General features: G+C 34.5%; 1 protein-coding gene across 5 annotated transcripts in view; it reads left to right on the forward strand.

Moving 5' to 3' along the window:
• The window catches only part of LOC106107841 (myotubularin-related protein 4), a 58,341-nt gene that overhangs the window by 13,187 nt on the left and 19,690 nt on the right, over window positions 1–25,464 (forward strand). Inside the window, exons 1-2 of one of the 5 annotated variants that reach the window (XM_013288857.1) lie at window positions 8,786–9,058; window positions 19,654–20,024. The exons of 1 other annotated variant lie outside the window; for it this stretch is intronic. In XM_013288857.1, coding sequence (XP_013144311.1) covers window positions 19,878–20,024 — 147 coding nt within the window. In that variant the 5' untranslated portion in view covers window positions 8,786–9,058; window positions 19,654–19,877. Of the gene's footprint in view, window positions 1–8,785; window positions 9,059–19,653; window positions 20,025–25,464 lie in introns of those variants that run through there. 3 more of the 5 variants (XM_013288849.1, XM_013288864.1, XM_013288872.1) reach the window with 3 other exon arrangements.

Consider the following 25,464-nt stretch of genomic DNA (forward strand, 5'->3'; position numbering starts at 1 on the left):
ACAAAGGACATTTAAGCAAAAAAAAGAGACATTTCAAACATCAGATAAAGTTGTCTATGGAGCAACTTGATTCAGCCCAATGTGCGGCGCCATATCAAAACGCCGTATCGTACGCGAGTCGATCTATTTTTATACGGTCCCGTGGCCGCGGTCGTGTTTTCATGCACACGGACTCGTTACACTGCTGTTGCATGCGTGTGCGTATGTCCATACTGTGTTTACGTTTATGAATATTACCGTGAAACTCCATTGCCGTGACATTTGTATTATTGTCTCTGTTTTTTCAAAGAGACTGAGAGGGATGGGAATATGTATTAACTCAAATGTAACGGCAGACGAAACCTACTGTTCGTGTGAGACAACTTTGTTGATCATGTCACGATATACCTCGACTCCTTCATACGACCTCTGATAATTGATTTCAAACTTTTGTTACGATAATAAACTTTGTTTATATTAACTTCTGTATGTGAATGCAGTTGTATCAATTCCCCTTATACACCTTTTTAAAAGCAATGAATTTATTTCCATTGGGTTTGAGTGCGTTTGCTCAATGTTAGTATTTTTAAATCTTACGTCATTTAAATGTAATTGTACCTTAGATATGACATAATAACAAATAAGTATGGTTTGAAATCCTTGTTGGCAAATTACGTTACTTGTGTAAACAATTTGTTGTTGACGCCAGGCGCGAGGAAAAACCGGTCGGGCTAAAAATTGCTAAGATTTTTTTTATTATTATTATTTTGATCGTATGCTTTTTATGAATAAATGTATGTATTCACTAAAGTCGATTTAAAATTTACGTAATGAGTAAAACAAGTTACCAGGCTCACATAAACAAAGGATAGTTACAGCATACATGTTGTGGTTATCCGTTGCATAAAGAGACATACGCGCCAGTTGTACCATCAGAATGGTGGCACGTGGTCAGACATGCGACACCCTTCGAGTTTTCATTGCCCCGACAACTGTACAAAAACATTTAAATTTTAAGATGTGTAGTATTGTCGATTGTTACTTTTTTGTCACCTTAGTGTTTGTTAAATTATCTTACTAATCATACTTCTTATTTCTTATTAATACTTACAAATTTTAATACTATAAATGCGAAAGTTTAGTTGGATGGATGTTTGTTAGGAGTTCGTAAACTAAACGGCTGGAAGGATGTCGATGAAATTTGGCAGAGATGTAGAGCGTAGTGTACTACACATAGGCTACTTACTTTTGTTTTTTTTTTTTTAATTCCAGGCGGTCAGAGTCGCGGGCGAAAGCTAGTATTACTTATAAATAAAAAGAAGTAAAGTAATTCTCAATTAAACAAGTCCCATAAAATTTGGACACAAGGACATCGCGATAACGAAATTCAAATAGAAATAAAACTTAATTTAGAGTTGAAGTAAACATATTTTATTTTATTGTTTTAATTTTTTTTCTATTTGAAAAAACGATCTGGAAACTAATAAAAAACGGACAATTTAGATACCAATAAATCGTTTTTATTGCATCTTTTAGCTTTTAATAAAATAAATATTTGTATCCTGTGTAAATACGTGCATGGTATGACCTTGTAATTATGTAAGGGTCCTTCATAATACTCCGAGTTTAATTATATATTACAAGTACACGACGCGAAAACATATAAACAGAATAATTATCTTGACAAATACAAAGATAACCGTTATCGTTATAATTTTCATGCACTCTTCAATATATGTAAATACTAGCGACCTTCGGGGTATCTTTGTATGTTTGTATTAATTTGTGTCATATATGATTTGCATTTTGAAGTCATTTTCATTATTTCAATACAAGATAATAGAACTTTCTAGAACTTTAAGAATTTCTAATTTCTCAATTTTGTCTGGCTTAGGTGACTATTCTTTACACCTCCTCATTTCTTCTGTGAACCTGGTACTTGTTTGGGATATTGATGAAAATGTATGAAATTAAATCTAAATTAATCTTTTAATGTTTTTTTTTAGATTGAAATTGATTTTTTTTAATACAAAGCGTTTATCAACAATTTAATTATGTATTTTTGACCTTGAGTGTGACTGTATACGGTTATCGCGCGCAAAGTTTGTTGACACCAACACGAATGTTTTCCATTCTATGTACCTTGTTTTATTGATTAAATAAAAGTATGGAATATCTGTTTTTTTTTTCACATTAAACTTATAAATATATGTAATACCACAGACTTGAATATTAAAAGGACCTGTCTGTAAAAAACGACTCCAAAGTATGTACCTACTTTAAGTATGTTCTATTTATTTTTCCATGTTTTTATTTTTTATAAGGAAAATTGTATTGGATATGAAGAGTTATTTTTTTCCTGCATGTTTGGTATGCATTAAGGCGTAACAAATGCACATTTAAAAATGAATACAAAGTGCAATTTTAAACGATGGAAGTTTTTTTTATAACTAGCTTTCGACCGCGACTCCGTCCGCATGGTATACAAAAGCAAGTAGCCTATATGTTCTTCCAGACTATACTCTATATCTATGCCAAATTTCATCCAGATCCGTTCAGCTGTTTAGACTACAAGCGCTAACAAATATTCATCCATCCATCTAAACTTATAAGATTTAGCAATGCCTGGTTAGGTTTACAGAATGGACTAGGGCAACAAAGCATTGTAAGTTAATTATTTAAAGGCAGTAATCACATATGTGCTAAGAGTAATGTTATCCGTCGACCGCAGTAAGCAATCAACTAGCCTAGGTCATGCCTGCATGTCCAATGCACGGTATTTATAAACAAATGCTCGCAAAACTATCGTCGCTTTGATACGCCGGCCAATTAGGTGTTGGCGATAACATAGCGCCTGATTATAGAGGAGGCGCCGCGACAGGTGGTTTTATGAAGCCTTGGTTGTGATTATCCATTATTAGAAGAGCTTCCTTTAGGTTTTTACAATAATTAAGGCCAAATTTATATGACCCAATAGTAAGTTGGAAGAGTCTAGAAGCCATTTCGTCTTTCGTATGATGAGTGTGTTTGCCTTTTTACCTATTCTAGTCCTGTCTTAAGAAGTCTGGGCAATTTGTATGTAACTTTATATGCGTAATTTGTTTTCATGGGTTTTTGTTAATGTTATTTTTTGTTCATAATTTTAGCTAATTTCCATTTTAATATTTTTCGATGTCACTTATTTTAAACAGGATATTTGGGAGAGGTCGTTTTAGCGCAGTTTGCAGATTAGCGAATCTTTGAAAACGGGTTTTATTTACATAAAATTTGTTTTGGTATCCAGCTTTAAGTGTAATTAAAGTTAATCGATGGATATTAAATACTTAAAAGCAAGGTTTATAGTTTTTTTCTTTTTTTACAGGTAATTACGAAACCTTTGCAGATTCCTGATTAAGATAGCGTACGTCACTAAAAGAGGTTTGTATTTTATATCTGATAAGGTTTCTAATCGTTATTACATGTAAGTTACAGTACTCGTCTCATTATGCTTCAAGGAAGTTACAAGGTAACTTAATTTTTTATCAAATCGATTATGACTATGTTTTGAAATAGTAAAACAGTATGGAATCTTAAAATAGCCTAGATTATTCCTGAAGTAATTTTGTTGTTAAAAGACGAAAAAGAACATAACTGTGGGTTTACATTTTTTCTATATAGAAAGACTTAAAAAAACATGTTGCTATCCCTCTCACGCACATTAAAACGAACAAAGATAACATAATACAGGTATTTCAGTAGTGTAAACTCACGGTAACTGGCAATCGATAAAAATGTCTCGGTCAGACAGGACGCGGCATCCCCTTGGTTCAAGGTCACAACGCCATTTTGTTTGAAATCGCGCGCAGGAATATCAAAATACTGCGTACTAGTTCATGATTGCCTAGTCTTCGCAGGTATTTTTTTTATAAATAAAATTCAATTGTGGCACTCACAGTCGTTTATTGGGTACTTAAATAGTCGTTTGGAGTATATTTTATTTAAATATTTGGTTTCTCTAATTTTGTTTTAATATATCACTCACTGCATATTTAATTCGGTATAGAGTAAAAAGTCGTCAACAAAATATAAAGAGATATTTTGTTATTTTCGTGAGATTTTTAACAATTAAAAAATTGTTTATCTTCAAGTCTCACAACTAAAATGGAGGTCAATGCTAAAGGATCAGAAGTTTTGATAACACGTGTCTTCACCTGAGTACTAATTACAGTGATAACAAGAAACAAATGGTACTTCCGCATATATCTAACCACGTTACCTCGGTTGGACAAATAAATCATTATAAGAACAATACACCTCAAATCTTTGTATCACATACTTATTAGTTAGTTGATGGAACGCAAAAAAGGATTTGAATTTTGCTGGAACTCATCAGACAAGAGAAATTACTTCCACTTGACGCTTGTCTTCTATGTGTGCTTTTCGTACAACTAATGGTTCTGCAGACCCTACTTTTGTGCGTCTATACTAAAGTTTTTTTTTTAAGTAAATGTTTTAGATTGTTTTTATGATGGCTCCTTACTTACGATATTTTTTGATTTGATACGCCAGTACTCTTAATTGTGGAAGCTTCGAGCAACCAAATAGTCGCAATCGCGTTAATAATCTGTAGTTGTTCCACTTTATCTTAGAACATTGTACCTTTTATGTTTAACTTTTACTGGTACGTACTGTTGAAGGAGTGAATGTTGTCATTCATTCATTGAAATATTAGACCGAATGAATGAAAGGACAAAACTGTCATGCAAATTATTGTGATCTCACCTCCAGTAACAACTGACTACAAAACCCCAATGTCAACGATGTTTACTCAACTGCTATTGTTTCCTGTTATCCAACCAGATGTTTTCAGTTCATCTCGTCACAACCAAAACATTCCTATAGCCCGCCCTTGTACTAGAAAAATAACCGCGCCTACGTGACCCGCTGCGCGTAGTTAAAACATTTCTTCTCGAACTTGTTTAGAATTGCAAAAGTTTTGTTTTTCAGGTGTGATGATGCGTTTATTGAATAATGTTGTTTATTATCGAAAAGTATTACGTTCTAGGAACCCTTGTTTAATCTACCCTCACGGTTTTTATATCTAATCGTTTAATTGTCTTTACTATTGTTATTATTAATATTAATTGTCTTTTAGTAAAATTGTACCGTGGTCATATATTACGACCTCGGCTTCGGTCCCCGTTTCGTGGTTCACGAAATAATTATTGACCTCTAATCAAACAAAATCTGCCTAAAACACGCCAAGTTATGCCGCGGTAAAACCCAACCCGTATACAATTCAATGGCCGAATACTAAAACGACATTTAGACTAGCCACCGTCGTCTGATAAGATCATGATTAAATTTAATATTCCATTAACATTTTAACGTCTGTCAGATTGTAAGCGGTAAGTTTAAGATCCGTTTAGTATACGACCGTAATAGGTGTAAAATATAATTTTCGACTCGTCTCACAAATATCGTTTAGACAATGGCTTTGTGCTAAAACTTTCGTGTGACTGGGAACATAACGACAACAATAAAGTTACGGACAGAAAAACATTCTGCATATTTTATGTCTTATTCACAGCTGTTAGGTTTATTCTCTTTCCGTTTTCTTAACAGTAAAGTTAAATTTGTGAATTGTTTTAGAATAACTAAACACGTCCGTTGGCCGCGCTGTGTGGGAAACTCGGAAAGTGAATGGACTTTACTCGGTGATTAATCAAGAGAAAATTTTAAATATGCAACGCGATACAGTTGTTATTATCAAAGATAACTTTAGAGTGAATATTATAGAATGTTTCTAGTTCTCATACGTAATAAGGACGTTTAATTGTAGACGAATATTTCAAGATCAGGAGTTCAAAATTGCAATGTTTCGCTCTCTTTCTCTAAATTGTATCTTTTGCTCTCACGTGTAACGAAAAATCTCTAAACAACTTTGTTTTTTTTTAATAAGCTTTTACCGACGAACCCGCCTGCGTGAAATTAAAAAAATTAGGTGGCCCATATATTCTTCCAGGCCATATACTTTACGTCTGACAATTTTTATCTGTTCAACAGTTTAGGCTACAAACACTAACTAACATCCATCCATCTAAACTTTCGCATTTATAATATTAGTAAGATTAGTTGAAACACTACGACTATGTCTATATCGTAGATCTTGTACCAGGAAAACATGAAACTTTTCCTTAAAAATTGGCTAACAAATGTTTACAAAATCGGAGTCACGGTTAGTGTCGGGTCATAGTTTGCATACAGAATTCTTTTAACAGTACTGCAGGTTGTTTACGGAAGTGTTGAGGATCAGCCGAATGCAGCGACCTCCGATTAGCCTCCACGTGTTAGTCATACGAGTAAGCAACTTCCACGTTTGTTGTGTTTATATTTAAACTGGCCTCGTTCGCTTTTAATGTACTGAGGAATCATAACGTATTCACCCGGGAATACTGGAATGCGTTTCAATAGAATCTTTGTTTTTAAGAGAGGCAAACAGATGTCCATAGACATCGACAATACTAGAGTAACTTCTGATGCGTCACTTTTGGAGTAGGATACGCTCTTAAAGGTCCATTTTCATGTACATAAAACAAAGGGTAGTATGTAGATTTTCGGTTTGATATCTATGTTATAAATATGTAATTTTAACAGTCATAAGTAACCAATAGCCTTCTAAGCATTTATTTAGTTAGTTAAGGATTGGTTGACTTAAACATTGTTACCATTGACCTGTGAATATTGTCATCACACTCATTTTCTTAGAAAATAGCTGAGACGAGCTGTTCCCGTGCGACTTCATTCGCGTGATATTATATCAATTTTATTTTATTGTTTACATTTGTCAAATTATTAATTACAAATGTCAAAATGACATGACATGATGACAACCTTGCTTCCTTGATGTTGGCAACAACTTATGGTCTCTTTCCCACATTAGGGTTTTTATCCAAAATATTTACCACCTAAGATTAATGGCGTGAAAAAGCCTAAAGCGTGACGTAAATGTAGGGATTTTTATTAAAAAAAGAATTATTCAAAAATATGCTGTAAATGCTAACATCTTAGGCAACAAAGAAGTGTGTGTTTACGCTTTATTATAATAGTATAGATAATAATATTTTTTGACATCTTTGGTATTACCGAATGACTTAGTGGGAAAGTATCGTGTTTCAGGTTGCAAAGGTCATGAAATTTCGTTTTAAATTAACCAATTCTATTGTCAATTATCTTTTTACACAAACTTTCGCATCGAGTCATGCGTCATGTGAAGTTATTTCTGTCCAATGCTCTTTGAGAATCTGTTCAAGCGTCTGTATACAAGGTCTGATGAATTTGCAAATTTTGCAAGGTTTATTAACAAAAAGTAAAGACATTCGGTTAAATAGTAAAATAAGGGTTGATTATTTCCTAAAGAAGCGGCATTTTAAAAAATGCAGTAAATGAAAAAAAAAAAACTACTATTAAAATAACTTTTTTAACCGTGCAAATTTTGAATATGATAAAAATCTAAGACAATTCAATTGCATATAGAGAATTTATCAAGACAAAGATAATATTTAGCATGTATTTCTAACTAAATCTAACTAATATAAATGCGAAAGTTTAGATGCATGGATGGATGTTTGTTAGAGTTTGTAGCCTAAACGGCTGAACGGATCTCGATGAAATTTGGCATAGATGTAGAGCAGAGTATGGAAGAACACATAGGCTACTTACTTTTGTTCTTTTTAATACCACGCAAACGGAGTCGCGGGCGAAAGCTAGTCTAATCTAAATCCTAACAGCTGTAGAAAAAAAGAATAATATATATTTTTTAAATGGCTAGCAACTACAAATGTAATTCTGTGATTTTATTGTTGTAATAAAATTGTTATCAATAAATGCATAAAATTAATACATACTCGTCACCATAGAGACTGCATTCCTCACGTGATTTATATACGTATTGAACAACCTTCAATGTTACTGATAATATTAGCGTGGACTTCCATTGTTGAACGTGTACAATGTATTGTTATCTCCACATTATTATAGAGAGAGACAGGGATGAAAATATTGCTTCTCGTTAGTGAAAACCCATTATATAAATTTTTCTATCAAAGTTACTGATGTCAATTTATAAAGGTTATCATTCGTCACCGCTTTTCTATCAGCAAACCGTATTTTATCACGGTTTGTTTTGATAATGTTGCCTTGGTAGTCTTGTTACAATTGTTTTTTTATTCTGAATAGCAATTTGTAAACTATATTTTCTTTAACAATTGCCCTCTGGGATTTCAAGTTATATAGCATTTAAAATTAAACAAACCAGTTTATGTATAAAACTAGCAAGACGGCTCGGCTCGCCTTACATGACACTAAAAACCCAGCCGAACAATAAAACACATCGGTGCGCGACGTTTTTGCAAATCATTCAACTGCACAAGAGAATGCGAAGCCAATCAGTGCCGCGATAAAAACATAAATAACCTTCGCGGCACGAAAATAAGCCGAAATTACCTAACCTCGGCGAATCAGCCTGTGCGCCGGCCGCCTGCAGATAATTGCAATCGAACAAAACATTGGCGCGGCGTAGAACGAGTTCTGGTCGGGGTACTTTCTGGCGTAAGTAAACGCGCGGGTGAATAGCTTGGGGTTTTTTTGTGCCGCGTCGGGCACATGAGGCGGCGCGAGTACGCACGCGCGTGCTGACGTTGCACAATTCAAGGCGGCTCGCCAGTGCTTGCTGGCTAGAGACGCGCGGTTCAGACGCCGCCGGCGCCCCCACGCCCGCGCCCCGCACCACGACGCGACGCCGCCGGCCCCCCTCGCCGCTCTCCTCACCACGCCGCCGACTCCAGTTGCCTCGCAGCTGCCGCGCGCGTCCGTCGCATATTTAATGCGACACAGCCGCTTCTCTAACATAATATGGATATACATCACATCCGCGCTCTCGTCACCGTTCAGTTTACATATTTGTGGTTTTGCGAAGTCTTCGACAAGTATAAATGGATTATATTGTAAAGTGATTCTGGAAACGATTAAATTTATAAGGTCCGCATTGGAATTTCTAGTATGGCTAAGCGGCGCGCCGACGTGTTCGGCACATGGCACTGTAATATGCTGCTATCGGATATTACGTCACATAATAGAACCATCTGTGCTAGGAGTAAAGCGAGAGTGCAATTTTTTTTTACATATCCACAAGAAATATTTAAGTTTTGCCGTTGTAGGCACTTGTGTCGCGGCATGGCGTACTCGTGGCGTCCACGTTACGTTATGGCGGGCTTTTCCGCTGCGTCGTCGGTCCTCGGTCGTCGCAGTGTTCAATTGCATTTCACATTGCTATATAATTGTTCCGATATGTCCTTTACGACATCAGCATTTGCCTTATTTCGGAAGAATTCAATGCACAAAAATTATTTGACACACATTTCGTATTCAATGAAATTTTAATTTATAGTTATTTATATTTGTCTTAATTATTCAATACGTAAACGCTTTGTTCAAAGTACGATTTCGTTCGAGGTCGCACACTGACTCTAACAAAACATTGGCTAATCACTCAGACGTATTCAATGAATATTTTTTCTTATAAATTCCAGTAAGAATTTCTGGTAAATGTAATTATTTTTACCGCTTATAAAGTACCTTTATATTATAGAAACCTTTCAAAAGCATTAACAGTTTAGGGTAAATAAAATATCTTCGCGGCTAAATGCACTTTCTAGAGGTTAGAGAAACCTTACATTCATATTGGCACGAAGGGCTCCGCAGGCGTGGTTGCATTACATACTTGCTCGTTGCTGACTTCCTGGTACTTGTTTTCAGAAAGTTGTCGGATATAACTGGTTTTGTCGATAACCTTTTTAATATTAATGTTGTTTAGGTTAATAATGAACATAGAAAATCAATAAATACATCAAAAACGTTAGACTGCAAAAAACCAAACACCTGATAGAGTTTCTCAAATAAACCGTCTCGTCTACCTACCCAAAAAGTAAAAGTCTAAAGGACAAAATAAATAAACAGAGATAATACCGAAAACAAACATTCATGTGGCCTTTACATCCTTATCGATCAATTAAAAAAAACTACCAACATAATGTTTACATTAAGATAACTTCAAGAATTCAAAGTTATTTGAATTGCTTTAAAATCCTTTACGACTAAAAACAGAATAAATCGAATTCGTTACTCTTTTCGGCATTCAATTAGTATACGAGTAGTTTCGTGATAGAAAAGTTATGTAGTTTCAATTGGTATTTGACGCCATATTAGTTTTCTAACAGGACTTTGCCGGTGTCGCATTAAGCAAAAGTTATGCAACGGGAGACCGCCACGTGGCACATTTCTGATCTGCGCATGCCTGTAGGAATACCTATTGTATGGATTTACTACGTACTCATTTCTATGGGAAACTACGCAATTATAAGATTACGACGAAAAGAAAGTCAATCAAGATGAGGGTTGGCAAGGAAATCCCATCTGAACTTTAATTATTTATTACGTTATGGTATAGAAATAGGTAAATGGAAATGAATCCTTTATCTTATTAGATGTTAAATCTTACTTCCGAATAATATTATAAATGCGAAAATTTAGGAAGGATGTTTGTTAGTGTTTGTAGCCTAAACTGCTCAACGAATGTTGATGAAATTTGGCACAGATGTAGGGCATAGTCTGGAGGACCACATAGGCTACTTTCGATTTTTTTTAAATTCTACGCGGAAGGAGTCGCGGACTAAATCTAGTATCACATTAGTGTATCTTTTCAAATCATCATTCGTATTACGTTTTCGGTTTAATTGGGTAAAGTAATTCATCTAGTATTTTTAGGTTATAGTTAGGTGCGGCACAGGCCACGTGGCGGAGGTCTCCAATGCGCAGGTCTACGAGACACAGCTGAGTCTAAGAAAATCGTTACTTTTACCATCTCAACTACGACTACCACGTGCTCGTCTGGCAAATTTCGTAGATTGAGATGTTAGTGTATTTTGAAAAGAATCGATCAGCACTTTACGCTAAAACTAAAATATTAAACGTCGTGTAATAATTTTTCTCACATTACTATTGTATTATATGACATTAGCTACCATTTAGGTGTTACTTCACTTTATCTTACAATTTTTAAGTTGTAGAGCCCACTTTCAAATCTTCGCAAAGTAGGAACGACTGGCCCAGTGCAATACCACGACCACACTACAAACAGGCGTCAAGTAGATGCAAGATTTTATCTTATGAGTGTGTGCTAGAGGCTTAATTTTAGTCTTTTCCCCTTTCCAAAGTGTTCGTACCAGGAAGGTAAATATTCCCTTACTGTGCATCCTCTTGTCTAATGGTTGGCAACACATCTGAAACTGTGTATGTCTATGGACATCTGTCGATTCGTTATTACGTATTCCGATGATCACTTGTTCGCTTGTTATACTTAAAAATAAACAATAAAAAAATAAATAGCGCAATAGCCGCCATATATGGACTTTGACAATAATCTGTTTATATAATTTACAAATTTAATTGAATTTAAATATATTGAATTGTTTATCTCGTTATCTTCGTTTAGACTTTGTCTACAAAGATAATATCACTTTCTAGATTACTAAGGTTACTATTACTAATATGTTACGGCAAAGTAACTTACCTTGATAATAATTATCTTAGAGTTAAAGCTATAAAAAGAATTAGGTATCTAGTTCATAGATAATATTACGTATCTTTCAAAGCTTTTCATATTTTTCAATAACTTCTCTAAGCGTTTCACAACTAAAACAATGCCTTTGAAAAATGTAATTTGAATACGAGCTATTTCAAAAGACCTTTGACTTCGGATACAAGTGTATATGATGAGATATGCAATATACAATAATAAGTAATAATTTTCAAATCGATTTTTTTTTTTTTTTGTGACTGATTTGTCACTGTTTGCCTTGAAGAGGCATTTACAGATTCACCGGGCTTGTGGTGGCCCAGCGCGGATGGCGCTTAGCCTAAACCTCTTTTAAGAGTAACTAGGCTCGAGGGCTCCCTCAGGAGCCTCGGCTCGGGCCGTTACTTCGTTATTATTACCGGATTGGGAGGCCACCGAGCTCTTAGATCGCTTCGGTGGTCGCTCCATGGAGTGACTTAGCACAAGGGTCCCCGAGAGGGGACCTCGGCTTGGGCTGTCACTCAATACGCGTTTAGCATTCCGATTCAAGGGCGCCCGAGAGGGCCGAACCTCGACTTGATCGGTTGCTGCTATCTGATCATTATTATAATTATTACTACATCTAACATTACTACCACTTCGGAAAGCGTTAGCGCTGGGAGAAGAAGTGGCGGAAGAAACTCGAGTTAACTTAGATTAATATGTTCAAATGAAACTCGTAAATAATTACTTCCGTACAGGTATTCTATTAATAGTTTCGTCTATTATTAGTATATAATGTATATCAAGTTGCCAATTTTTAAAGAAAAATGATCATATAATTTACTTTGCCAATAGTGTCCGGTGCACCTTTCACGTGACACACGCTGAGTTGACGGCATTTGAGATATAAAATCCTTGCCAAGTTTACTTTCACTAATACGATGTTTTGACTGGTTTATGCTCGCGACTTTGTCTGCGTAATATAAAGAAAACTAGTATAATAATTATATCCTACTAGCTTTCGCCCGCGACTCCGTTCGCGTGGAATTAAAAAAAAACAAAAGTGAGTAGCCTATGTGTTCTTCCAGACTATCTTCTACATCTATACCAAATTTCAACGAAATCTGTTCAGCCGTTTAGGTTACAAACTCTAACAAACATCCATCTATCCATCCATTCATCCATCTAAACTTTCGCATTTATAATATTAGTATGATAAGTATGATTTTACTCGGTGATAATGTGATAATTTCTAACAGTATTTTTTTAAAATGGGCCTCGTCGTTTTTGAGTTTATTCCTATACAAACATACAAATCTTTTCACATTTAATTAGTATAGATATAGATTACCTATATGGATATCGGCGTGTATTTTTAATCATTTTAAAGAATGGAAGTTTTAAAATTTAACTCAAACGCATTTGCTGTAGTTATGTGACATCAAATGTTGTGTTTTTTTTTAATTATTTACATTATGCAAATAAAAAAACAGTGTGACTGTTCTCACGAATTTAAAACGAAATTACATATATAGTTTTAGATAACTGCACGTAATGATATTCCTTGGATAAACTAAATGTAAATTCTTTGAATTAATTTGGGTAAAAAACAAAAAAATTAGACATTACGTCATTCATTCACAAGAATAATAAACCTAGATTTAACGATAAAATAATAACGAATTTAATTATGTCCAAACAAATGAATTAAATCAGCAGACTTCCGCTAAAATGTAAATAAATAATTAATCTACATGCGTTTTGATATTAGAAAAAAGAATATTTTCATCGCACTCAGAGTTGTACATAAACAATACTAAATCTACACTTAAGTGACTAGCTTAAATACAAACTTAATGATTAGCCATAACAAATTTCATATAACCATTGCATCGAATGTACCAGGAATGCACGCATGTGAAGGTCATGGTCGTATGGCGCCCGGCGCTCACATGACTGCGGCCGCTATGGCGATGTGGTGCCGCGCCATTGGTCGGCTTTCACGACGCCTCCGTCAACACAAACTTTACCTATACACTCGCATTAGCTACTGAATGCAACTTCGCTTATTCAATTCTATGTTACCCTGATCTGTTATTTGTTCTCTTATATGTCGTTTTGTCATGTCGTGAATATTATTTCGAGGTAATGCTTTCTGATATAGCTATTTACATCGACTTGTTTGGTTAGGTGACCTTGCCCCACTAACACTGGTCCACTCACTTTATCTCATGTTTTTATATTCTAAATTTAGTTCCGGTCTTAGAATTAATTTAAAACAGAAACGATATGCCAGAGATGGATTATTGTCCGTTTGTATGAGAATAACTTTAATTTTTTTATTAAAAAGGTCTAATAATTTTTTTTACCACTTTTCGGATTCTCTTAATGTTAAGAGTCGATGCCAAGAAAAGTAAGTAAGAAGTACTTTTAATTTTAAAGTCATCTCGTCCTAATTCCAAAGATTCATCTTTAATAAAAGACGCATTATCATAAATGGAAGGTAATTACGTCCGATGGTACTTTTATGGTCACGCAAATTGTTATAAATCATGTCATTGCCTTCAACGTTTATTGTCTGAGAATGCAAGGACAAAGGGATTCTTTGGATGACGTAGTCCTTAAGCCATACTAATTTGAATCATACATTTTTATGATCCCGGAATTTAATTGTATGTGTGACTTTTTTTTTTTTATAACATAAAGTGGCAAACGAGCAAACGGCCACCTGAAATCGCCAAAATGGCGAAGTGACCGCTGCCCATAGACATCCGCAATTGCAGATGCGTTGCCTACCCTTATCAGACGGAGAAGGAGACGCACATAAAGAGGATATTTCCCCTTCTTATGCATCTCCTCCACTGTCAAATCCACTTCCACTTCCCATCCTCTTTTTGTAAGAAAAGGGTGGTAAAGAGAAAGGGACTTAAATTAGGCCTCCGGCACCACACTCATCAGACGAAACACGGAATTGTTTCCATTTCACGCCTGTCTTCTATGTGGTCGTGGTATTACACCGGGCGTGCCGGCCCTGCAGTGCTAAGATGTTAAAGCGGGCACTACCACTGTTGTTGTTAAGGTTCGTTTGTACTTATTAAAAATATATTGATAATGTGTAGTACATAATCTTGGAAATGAGAAAACAGGAAGGAAACCCACGTGCAAAAGTTCAGTGACTTGTCCTGCTCATAAAACTCGATATCTATTGTTTGCAAATTTTTTTTCTTATCGATGAAATGTTTATTATATAAAATGGAGCTCAAATGTAAAATATGAAAAAAAAAAAATTATCTCATGGATATTTTTTTAAGCAATATTAAATCTGGTAATTATTAGATGGCGCCATTTTTTTCCCTCCCAGTAGTTGTATCACTTGCGTCAGAACATCCCACACAACTGATTACTCTGTGATGCGAAGAAATTGCTTTTATTATGTACATTTTCTTGTTTTTCTTCGTATAATGTTGACTAATATTTTATAGTTCGTTAAATGGTTTTTTACGTGCCTCAGACTAAATTTTAGTCCCTTGCCATTCATATCTTTTTTTTTAGAGTGGAAAAGGAAAGTGCATATGACGGAGAAGACACAGAAAGGGGAAATATTCACTTTATGTGAATGTATTATAAAGAGGAAAGATTTGTATTTTTTTGGGACCTTTTATGTATTGAATTAATTCGAAAACTACTGAGCCGATTTTAAAAATTCTTTCACCTTAAAAAGCTACGTTATCAGTGTGTAACATAGGTCACGTATTTTATCATTTTTTTAATTTTGACGTGGGCGAAGTCGCGAGCAACAGCTAGTATGTATACTAGTGAACCATGTGACTTAATTAGAGTTTAATCATGATATAAATAACCGTTAATAAATACAATGAACCTTAATTTGTTTGTAAGATAATTTATAATTGAATAGCATAACTAATACGAGAATGTCACAGAGCAATAAAAATATTATTTAAGATGGTAATAAATAATAATTGATTCAATTAAATTTATTGTCTTTCCGCCTCATTACTCTGTGCAGTATTCAATGCAAAACTCGTTGGATGTAATGATTTATAATAAAGGTCGCATAAATGTGATATTTTACATGACAATGATGTAGATTGTAGGTCACAAACTTACCTGGCCGGGTGGACATGAGATAAAATCCATTGATTTATAAAAATAGATAGGTCATTGCTTGGAAATGACATTTCGTTCCGATTAAACGCCTCTTGATCTTTAATGATTCTATCTCTATTATTTATTTGAATTATCACCATCGTCAAAAAGAAGAAAATCAATAAGCAAATACTACGTCTTATAACTTGTCCAATTTTAGTGGTTGGTGATTTGGACTAAAAATGTATAATGTCATAACAGCACTGACCGGGTCAATTTACCGGACTATATTTAACTTGGATATAACATTAATAAGATTATAGTCAGTTTTAAGTCTAAACATAGTATTACGTGAGATTCTTTGGAACTTATATGCTTTAAATGTATTTAAGTGTCACTTTTATTGACTTAGATGTACCGGTTTAAAAAGGTTTCCAAGTTGGTAGTATTAGTAGTTTTGCTAGTATAAAGTAACGTTTAACAATTTTCCATGTAAGGTTTTAATATAACATATGTATAGCAACTATTGCTGTCTCTGTATAAGTAATGCGAATGAAAGAGATGTAAATACTTTTCAAATGTTTAGGATAGTAGAAACCGAAGTGATAATTCCGGGATTATTCCCAACCGTGACCTCGCTCTGTCTCCACGTAGGAACAGATGAGAATAAAAAGTTTTATCCGTCCCACCTTTTGCGACGAAGGGACAGTTAGAAGTTAATTTGTTTCATAACGGTTCTATCTGTCAACTTATTGATGATAATGGTACTAAATGGTAGGACGGATGAAACCTTTTGTTCTCACGTGGGGACAGAGTGGGGTGACAGTTGGGAATAATCCCGGAATTATCATTTTGGTAGTTCAAATCAGATTTCTATTTATTCGTAGTCACATAATTCTTATTTACATAAAATGTCGCCTATTGATTTGACGGAGGTTTTTGTATTAAGTAAAGTTTAAAATTTTAAACAAAAACTGTAAAATGTTTGTACAGTAGAACCTCGATAAGTTAAAGTCCAAGGGAAACACATAATATTTAAGTTATAGAGGTTTTAAGTTATCAAATGTCTATGTTGTAGAGGTTTTGGGCTCTGATGGGAAGGGAACATATTTTTTTAAGTTATCGAGGTTCTATTGTAGTCCAAGGATTTTTCTTGTTTTTGTCATGTGGTGATTGGGAGTCATAACGGCACGTGTACAAGCAGGCCAAGGTGCAATTTCGATGATATCACCTAAACTATGTGTACACTTAAAATGCACTGCCTTTCAATGAACTTATATCGAGCACACATGTACTATGACCTTGAAAAGGTTTTGTTTATGAAGTATACCGCAAAAATATAAACAATTTATTTTTAGATTTATCGTAACAGTAAAATTAAAAAAAAAGGGAAATCCACGTAAACGGGTTTTTGCTATTTTCGATGGACGAATCTTATTGTTTCTGCATAATATTAAATTAAGTTTATTTACAAACAGATAAACATACCGACTTGCGATGTTAACATTTTACTGACAAGATGGTTTTTAATGTCTTTAACTATTCGATTTGTATTAATTAGTGATAATTTGCTATATCTATACTAATATTATAAAGAGGAAAACTTTATTTGTTTGTAATGGATAGGCTCAAAAACTACTGGACCGATTTTAAAAATTCTTTCACCGTTAGAGAGGTAATTTATCTGTGAGTAACATAGGCTATATCTTTTATTTTTTTTAATTTTATGGGGACAACGTCGCGGGCAACAGCTAGTTCTAAAGTGATTACACCCGGATGTTACTACAACCTAGAGTTTAATTTAACCATATAATAAACATGAAAGTTTGTTATTTAAATCCCTTTAGATATCATGACACCTTTCATTTTACATAGTTTCCCAAGTTTGCGCCACGAAGCGACTGTTTGCACATACAAGTGTCAACTTACACGGACGTAATGCGAACCTCCAGCAAAATACACTAACTAACGAAGAAATATTACTCACGTAAAATTGTCTCTTATTTTCCGTACAATAAGTACGATAGTCCTGTAGACATGTATTTGAAAATGTGTAAAAAGTTGTAGGCCATACGTAAGCTGAGAATGTTGGTGAACGGGCGACCGTAGTAGTAATTTAATACGTACTGTGCCTGTCTTTCTATTGATGGTGGCTTTTTCATATATTTTAAACTAGAACTGATACCACAGTAGCTTTCTAGTTGTAATATTCTTTAAGTTTTTAAGATATTTTTATTATATTCTTCTCAGGAATTCAATACCTTTGACACAATTGCACGTATCGTCGCTGTTGTTTACAAAATTAACATTTTTTCCATAACAATCGGGTCAATGTTCAACAATATTTACTTGTTTGGAATGATAACATCCACAATATGCATATTGTTTTTTTTAATGCCATTGTCAGTTTGATTGCTTGAGTCTATTGTGGATATAACCCAATGGTTAGCAGGACAGTGACTAATCATAATTGAAGCTAGAAAAAATCTTTGAATCTTGCATATTTAGTAATGATGTTTTTTTTTTTCTCTCTAAGCAGGTGTTCATTATTAAATAAAATGTTTTTATGTTGAAAGTTGTAAGATTCTTTTCTGAAACAAGTACTAGGACGTCATGATCGCATTGAAGCAATTGGCCGCATTCTTTCCGACGATATCGTACCGAAAGTGGAACGGGCGTCCGCTGTCCGTACACTGCATCTGTTGTCTGGATTTATTGCCACCCTCGCAATATATTATTAGACATGCATAATTTATGTGGTCTTAGGTTTCTCAATAGGTCTCCTGTCTTGCCTATCGTGTCATGTTGGCTGTAATTGAATAATTCTATAGAAACCAATGAAAATCCAGAGCGCCATATAATACGGCCGATATTGGATACGAATAAACCCACCGCTAGACACGACCGACCTGATTAGCGTGTCTAGGCGCAAATGAGCTAAAATTTTGTTAATCATATTAGACGTGCCGTTCACCGCTGGATTATATTTTAAGTCACTTTGATGTCATTATTAATGAATGCTTTATTTTTCTTTAATATATATAACGGGCAACTACGTATCTAAAACATCCGAGGAAGGGATCTGTGTCCATAATTATGTAATTTTAAATAAGATGTATTTTATATAAGTTCAAAATAAACGCTGTGTAATGGCGTTTAATGAATAACAATGATAAACGATTCTAGACTAGCAGTGATTTATGGCACCCTGGTGTCATATAGCTATATGTATGAAAATATACAGACTGACCTATTTTTTTTATTTACGTAATATAGCACCGAGGCTTTTGACACTTTTTTTATTTTAACTCTTACGATGTCAATTGAATATTATTCTTTATTTTATTGATTTTTGTCTGTAATTTAAAGTCGATACTTCAGAATATCCAATATTTGAGACCACAGTTCATTCAACTGTGGAGTCTGCGAGGACTTAGGTCTGTAATGCATAATGTTTTATATGATATAAAAATATTGAATTCCATTGCTGTGCTAATATAAAACATTTAATTCACGCTTAACAAAACAATCAATGGATGATTAAGTTATTTTTTCATTTCAATAGACATTGTTTATTTTACATGGGTAATGATCTCTCAATCAAATGTTATTTATTCTTCACTGAATGCATCATAAATATGCGCTTAAGGTCATCTATAATATGATATGCTAATAAAATATTTTCCTTATTACTTCTTTGCCGTGATGTTAAAAACTCCAACTTCAAGTGGCTCTTTGCATCAATTTGCAACACAATGTTGTCTTAAATTATGTTCTCCTGGTAACTAAACCAGCTGGTTTTTTATGTTTTTTTTTTTTTTTATAGTAAACAGCACACGTGTTTAATTATATAAGAATGTAAACGGTGTGCACTCTCGCTTGAATACGTAATGTACGGTTAGCATTATTATTATAGTGCCTATATTATTTGAGAACTAATGTATCTAGACCTAACAAATCTTTTCTAACAGGTAACTGTGCGATCGAATTCTGGTGCAAATGTGATTTTATACAAGTGTAGTGGATAATTTATTTATTAAAAATTATATATCAATATATAAATTTATATAATATTTAAAGCAAGATGGAACGTTTCAAATGTTTGTACAGACGGTCTTCCGAAAGTGAATTGCAGTGTTTTTAGTACTTCGTGCTAATTAGTTATTTAGACGTTTGTGAGTGTACGTAACGGAGTATGCTGATCAATACATTCCTTGACACGGAGGATTTCGTGCACCTTTACTACCCCGAGGATGAGCCGACTCAGGCTCAGGGATGCGGTGCGGGGGCTCGTATGGCCTCCAAGTACCCGCCACGGCCACCCTCGCCTGAATACAAACAGGTAACTAAATGTAAATGAAAAAATGTGTTTAAAATTTCGGATTAAATAGACAAAAAATAAAATTTCTTGTGATGTGTAGTGGGTGAAAATGATTTTTTTTTATTTTAAGACAGTAGTATGTCACTGTTTTGACCTTCGATTTATATATGAAAACCTCCATCCATGAAAATAACCGAATCCGTGACACGGTCAATACAACTATCTCGTAATCGAATTGCAATCCATTCGATGCATCATTCATTCTTTGGTAACAGCAATGTGTGAATGCCTCGCAAGGCCCCAGCCTTGCGGTCGCAGGTACGCGCATACCGACTGTGCCCTTCTTCGCCCATTCACACCGATACTATACCTTACCAATTGTTCTCGAATGCAACTCGATTGTAATCATTTTAAAGTTGAATTCGATTGTCGTGATGCTGGTATTGACGCATTTTATTCTCTGTTTTGTCACATACAATGACATTAAATGAATGTCACGGCAGAGAAACTCTACGGTAACATATCCGGTTTTATTGCGGATATTGACATGTTTGAGATTTATGTCTGATCAAGTTTATTACTTGATTTTATAATTGATGGTGGAAGTGAAGTAACCAGTTGTGTTAGTGTAGGTTTATAGTGAAGCCGGAAAAGGGCTGGTTAGTATTCTTGACCAGTATGAGACGAGAAGTTATAATAAGCTTAATTTCTGGTTTGATTTAAATTAGCGATTGATAATGGTGTAGATATTTTTTAACATAGCAAAGTATAAATGTTAATGTTATGAATCATTTTGGTAACTAATCTTGCAATACATCGGTCACTTAAATCTGTTCTTGCAAAACAATGAAACAATGTTATTATGATATCCTTCTCTTATCAAACTTTATCAAATATGTCTTTTTCAACATGAAAAAATGATGTATACCGATAATCCCTTTAAATAAAATATGACTAATCTTGTCAATTATTTTTGTTATTGATGAAATACAAATAAAAAATGACAATGTAAAATGGTCCAGACCAATAAATCAGTGAACAAAGAGCGACAGATGAGCTCAACAGTTAAGCGAGATATCTCACGCATTACTTTAATCGAGTTATAACGTAATGACGTATAAATTGCTACAAATGGTAGGGGAGGCGTCAGTGGTAATTGCCGTACACAATGTCTGACAGCTTCCCATGAGTCAGCGGCGCGCCATGGCGCTGCCTCAATGCTTTTTGTTGATGTTGGTATGTGTTTTACTACGGTTACTATACTGTTTTGAAACTTACCTTTGTCATGTCAAGACAAACCACTCACATACACATTACTTACAGATGTTGTAAATGTTTCTGACTTAACGTTATAAGCTTTGCTGTAATAAAGTTATCGCCATACATGCCTGAGTCTTCTAAATATCAGTACCAGGATATCAGCAATGATATCTAGTTGACCTCAATAGGTAACAGCGGCAGATGATGGCTTATGCAATTCATCTACCGAGTTTCCGCCATTGACTAACGGCGTGCGTCCTTGCGCTTACGAAACGCAAAGGCCGTTTCACCTCCCGTCTCTACACAATAGTACGTTGCGTTAAAACGAAACGTCGAATAGTACAAAATGTTATGAAATTCTTCTAAGGTTAATTGATAAAATAAAGGTAAATTACGTATTAATATTTCTTTCTAACTCATCAAATAATTATACATATACTCATACCTAAAGATATAACAGTTAGTATGAGGCGATGTATCGCCTGATCTTCTTGTTATCGTAACATGAATGGGGAGCGAGCGGCCCCAAGACGTCATATTACTTCTGTCACATCACATCCGGTGCACAAAACTACCTCGCAGTACATCTGCACCGGAAGTTTTCATTCTGCTAAGAAAAAACTTTTTATTCCCATCTTTATAAACAAACTAGAAAGGTAACTAAGCAATTTTATATGGTTTTATTTGCGTGTAATTTCTGAAATCTTTTCAAGTGCAAAAGTTATAAGTATCAGGCTTACATGAATTAGCAAGAGGGCGTGTCATGTGAATGACCGAACACAACAATGGATGGTCCGTCGACTTGGTGCATCATCGCAACTGCCTTTTGTCGAACCCACACTCATTCATTTGATTAATCATTCGTGTATGATCAAAGTGTAAAATCTTCCTGGAAACTATCGTCCCACTCATATATTCCTGGTACTATAAACGTAATAGTGAACCTAGTCAAATTACGAAAAGTCATCCTGATGTTGGTAACAAATAATAATTACACTTTTTTATTGTAAATATTACCATTAAAGGCAACCATTTCAAAATATTATTCATTTAAAAGCTAATTAATGTAGCGATCCAAGAGGGAGCAGTCCCGTGCCCGAGGGAGTCCTTATGCTAAGAGCTTTTGAAAATAGGTTCAAGCTTAAGTGCACTTGGCAACCCGGTGAATCTAGACTACCTTTAGTAGCACTTTAACTGTTATCTTATACATATTCTACAATTCTCTGTATACTAGTAGTTTGCACAAAATTACACGGGAATTTAAATTAACTGTGTGATGTCAGCTTGGTTATGGTACCTTGGTATAATTCTTGCCTTACCATTCTCGAAATTTATATCTGCTGTTCTTAGTACAACTAAAATCATATTTCATACTGATATTATAAATGTGAAATTTTAGATGGATGGATGAATGTTTGTTAGAGTTTGTACCGTAAATGCCTGAACGGATTTAGATGAAATTTGGTGTAGAGGGTAGTCTGGAAGAACGCATAGGCTACTCACTTTTGTTTTGTAATAACACGCGGACGGACTCGCGAGTGAAAGCTATTATTAAATAAACTGTTAAAATGTGACTACTAACACAGAGTAAAGCTATCCAATCAAAATTAATTATGTTGATTTATAATACGTTGTAATGTTGAGATATCCTTAGAAAAACTAATGCAAACGAGTGACTTATAAACCAGTTGGGGCGCAGCCATTTTGTCTAATGTTATCGTTTTTCGATGGCGTATTGACAAAGACCACTACTGTTTTTATGGTTAACAAATAGCACCGGCCCAGCCGGTGAATGAACTCAGACCGCGTAGTTTAAATATTAAGACGCCGATTGTAAATGTATAGTTGCCTATTGAGTTATTTATACAGCGGCGACCAATCAATTTAGTCGGTTGTTCGAATGTTAAGTATCTCACTTATAGAGTTTATTAGGTACCAAATGATTCCGTTTGTATCGTGAAATTCCACTGCCCTAATGTTTGTTTTAAAACGCTATTATTAAATTTGTTTTTAATTTATTTATTATGTATAGTATTTTCAACATTAAGATTTTCGTATTGTAATATCTGATACCACATTAATAAATTAACTTTGTCTCTAATCAGACAGTTGATCTGAATTTTTAAAAACCTTTGTTTTAGAATCTATATTCCAGAGTTATCTATATCCTATACTAATATTATAAAGAGGAAAAATTTGTATTGAAATAACTCAAAAACTACTGGGGCGATATTAATAATTCTTTTACCTTTAAAAAGGGAATTTATCTGTGGCTACATTATTTAATTTCACGCGGATGAAATTGCGAGCACTAGCTATCTAGAATAAATAACGTAAATCTAGTATTTTTGAATCGATACGCCGCAGGCCAAACCCTTGTTCCGTCCTAAATCGTACGAACTAATTGGAACATTAACAAGCGAGTATCGTTCCTATTGTTGTGCCCACGTATCGCCCACCCGCAATGTTTGATGCTCTCGTAAAGTCGACATGCTTCTGTGGAGCTAGTTTGATCTTTTATCGACTTCATAAAAAAGTATTTATAGATTTGAAACGTGCCTATAAAATACACGAGGAAATCAATCAAAAATACTTAGAAAAGAGATACAAAAGTTAAGCCTAGTTACCACAAAATACACTAAAATTTAAATGATTGTCAAGAGCTAGCTCTTCTTTATATGATTTGTTTGAAGCTGGACCAAAGACAACCGGCTGTTATGGAGTAATACAACAAACGTAACGAAAATAAATTTGTTCATAAACAAATACTTACTACTTTCTAATAATTATAAAGGCAAAAGCTTTAGACCGCTGGTACACCCAAGAACATCTCCATAAGCAGAGTTTTGTTGCCAGTTTCTCCCAAATTAGAATAAAACCACAAGCACTTGACACTGGCCCAATCCGCTGAGGGAGAGCCATAAACAAGAAAGAGAATAGACGGCGAAAGCTTACCTAGATAAATGGATGGATGTTACCGTTTGTAGCCTGTAAACGGCTGAAAGGATCTCAATGAAATTTCCACAGAGGTCAAAGGTAGTCTAGAAGAACAAATAGGCAACTTACTTTTTTTTTAATTCCACGAGATAGAGTCGTCAGAAGCTAGTAACCAACTATAGTTTTACGTTTAGACATAAAATTTCCAGGCCGTTGTAATAAAAGCTTGGTAAACCCTGGTAGTCTCTAAATAAACGCAAATCATTGCGAACTGTATATAAATTGGCGAAATGACACGGCGCCTCCACTCGGCCCACTTTATGGTAACTATGTCTACCGACTTTTATATTCTGTTTCAGTTTATTTTATGTAAGATAGCGTATTATGTCAATAAATTACAAGTTGTTATTTACTAGCTGTTCCTCCCGACTTCGTCCGCGTGTAATTCACAAATAAATAAAAATAAGCCTATGATTAATCTTTCTATTGGTGAAAGAATTTTTAAATTTATTTTTACTTGATAAAAATACATGCAAAAATACAAATATTTCCTCTTTATAATTAGCATGGATTATTATTATTTATGATTACTTTGGTTATTTTAAGTGGGAGTAATTCATGTTTGGACCTCCCAAAGAAAGTTCGCGTAGCCTCGAGCTTTGGCGCCTATTATGGTGCGCGCAAAATGTAAGCCTGTAAGTTGAATGCGCCTAAGAGGCGTGGGCGGACGCCTACGATCATATTTGATTTATTCATTGACATTAGTTAGAAAATTGACATACATTTAATTTAAAAACAGTTTTAAATAAAATTACTAAAAGATTTGTACTAATATTGTTTCGAAACCGACCTTGTATCTCACGTGCTGATGTCTCTATCTGATAAGATAAAATTCTTTTACTACAAGAAAAGGTAAAATTTTCAATGAAATGATTTTGCGTTTCAAAACAAATCGTCGCAATTAAAACACCGGTAATAATACTGCGATACGTTCCGTGTTAATCTCAGCATGCCGATCTAACTGCTAATCTAATGTATGTAGGCTCATTATCGTCTACAACCGGTGATTACTCTTAGCATTTCATGCATGCCTAGTAGATAACGACGATCGGAACGATAGCTAGATGAATTTTAATAACAGTGCAATTTAAAAATGAAAATGATACACAATTTAAGCATTCTCTATCTCTGTATAATACCTGAGAGTTTTTTTAATAACTCGTGATTACATTGTTGGTCTCCTGGTAAGGCTTAGGCATCGTTA

The sequence above is a fragment of the Papilio polytes genome, unplaced genomic scaffold, assembly GCF_000836215.1.
Source record: "Papilio polytes unplaced genomic scaffold, Ppol_1.0 DF824269.1, whole genome shotgun sequence".
NCBI classification, from domain to species: domain Eukaryota; kingdom Metazoa; phylum Arthropoda; class Insecta; order Lepidoptera; family Papilionidae; genus Papilio; species Papilio polytes.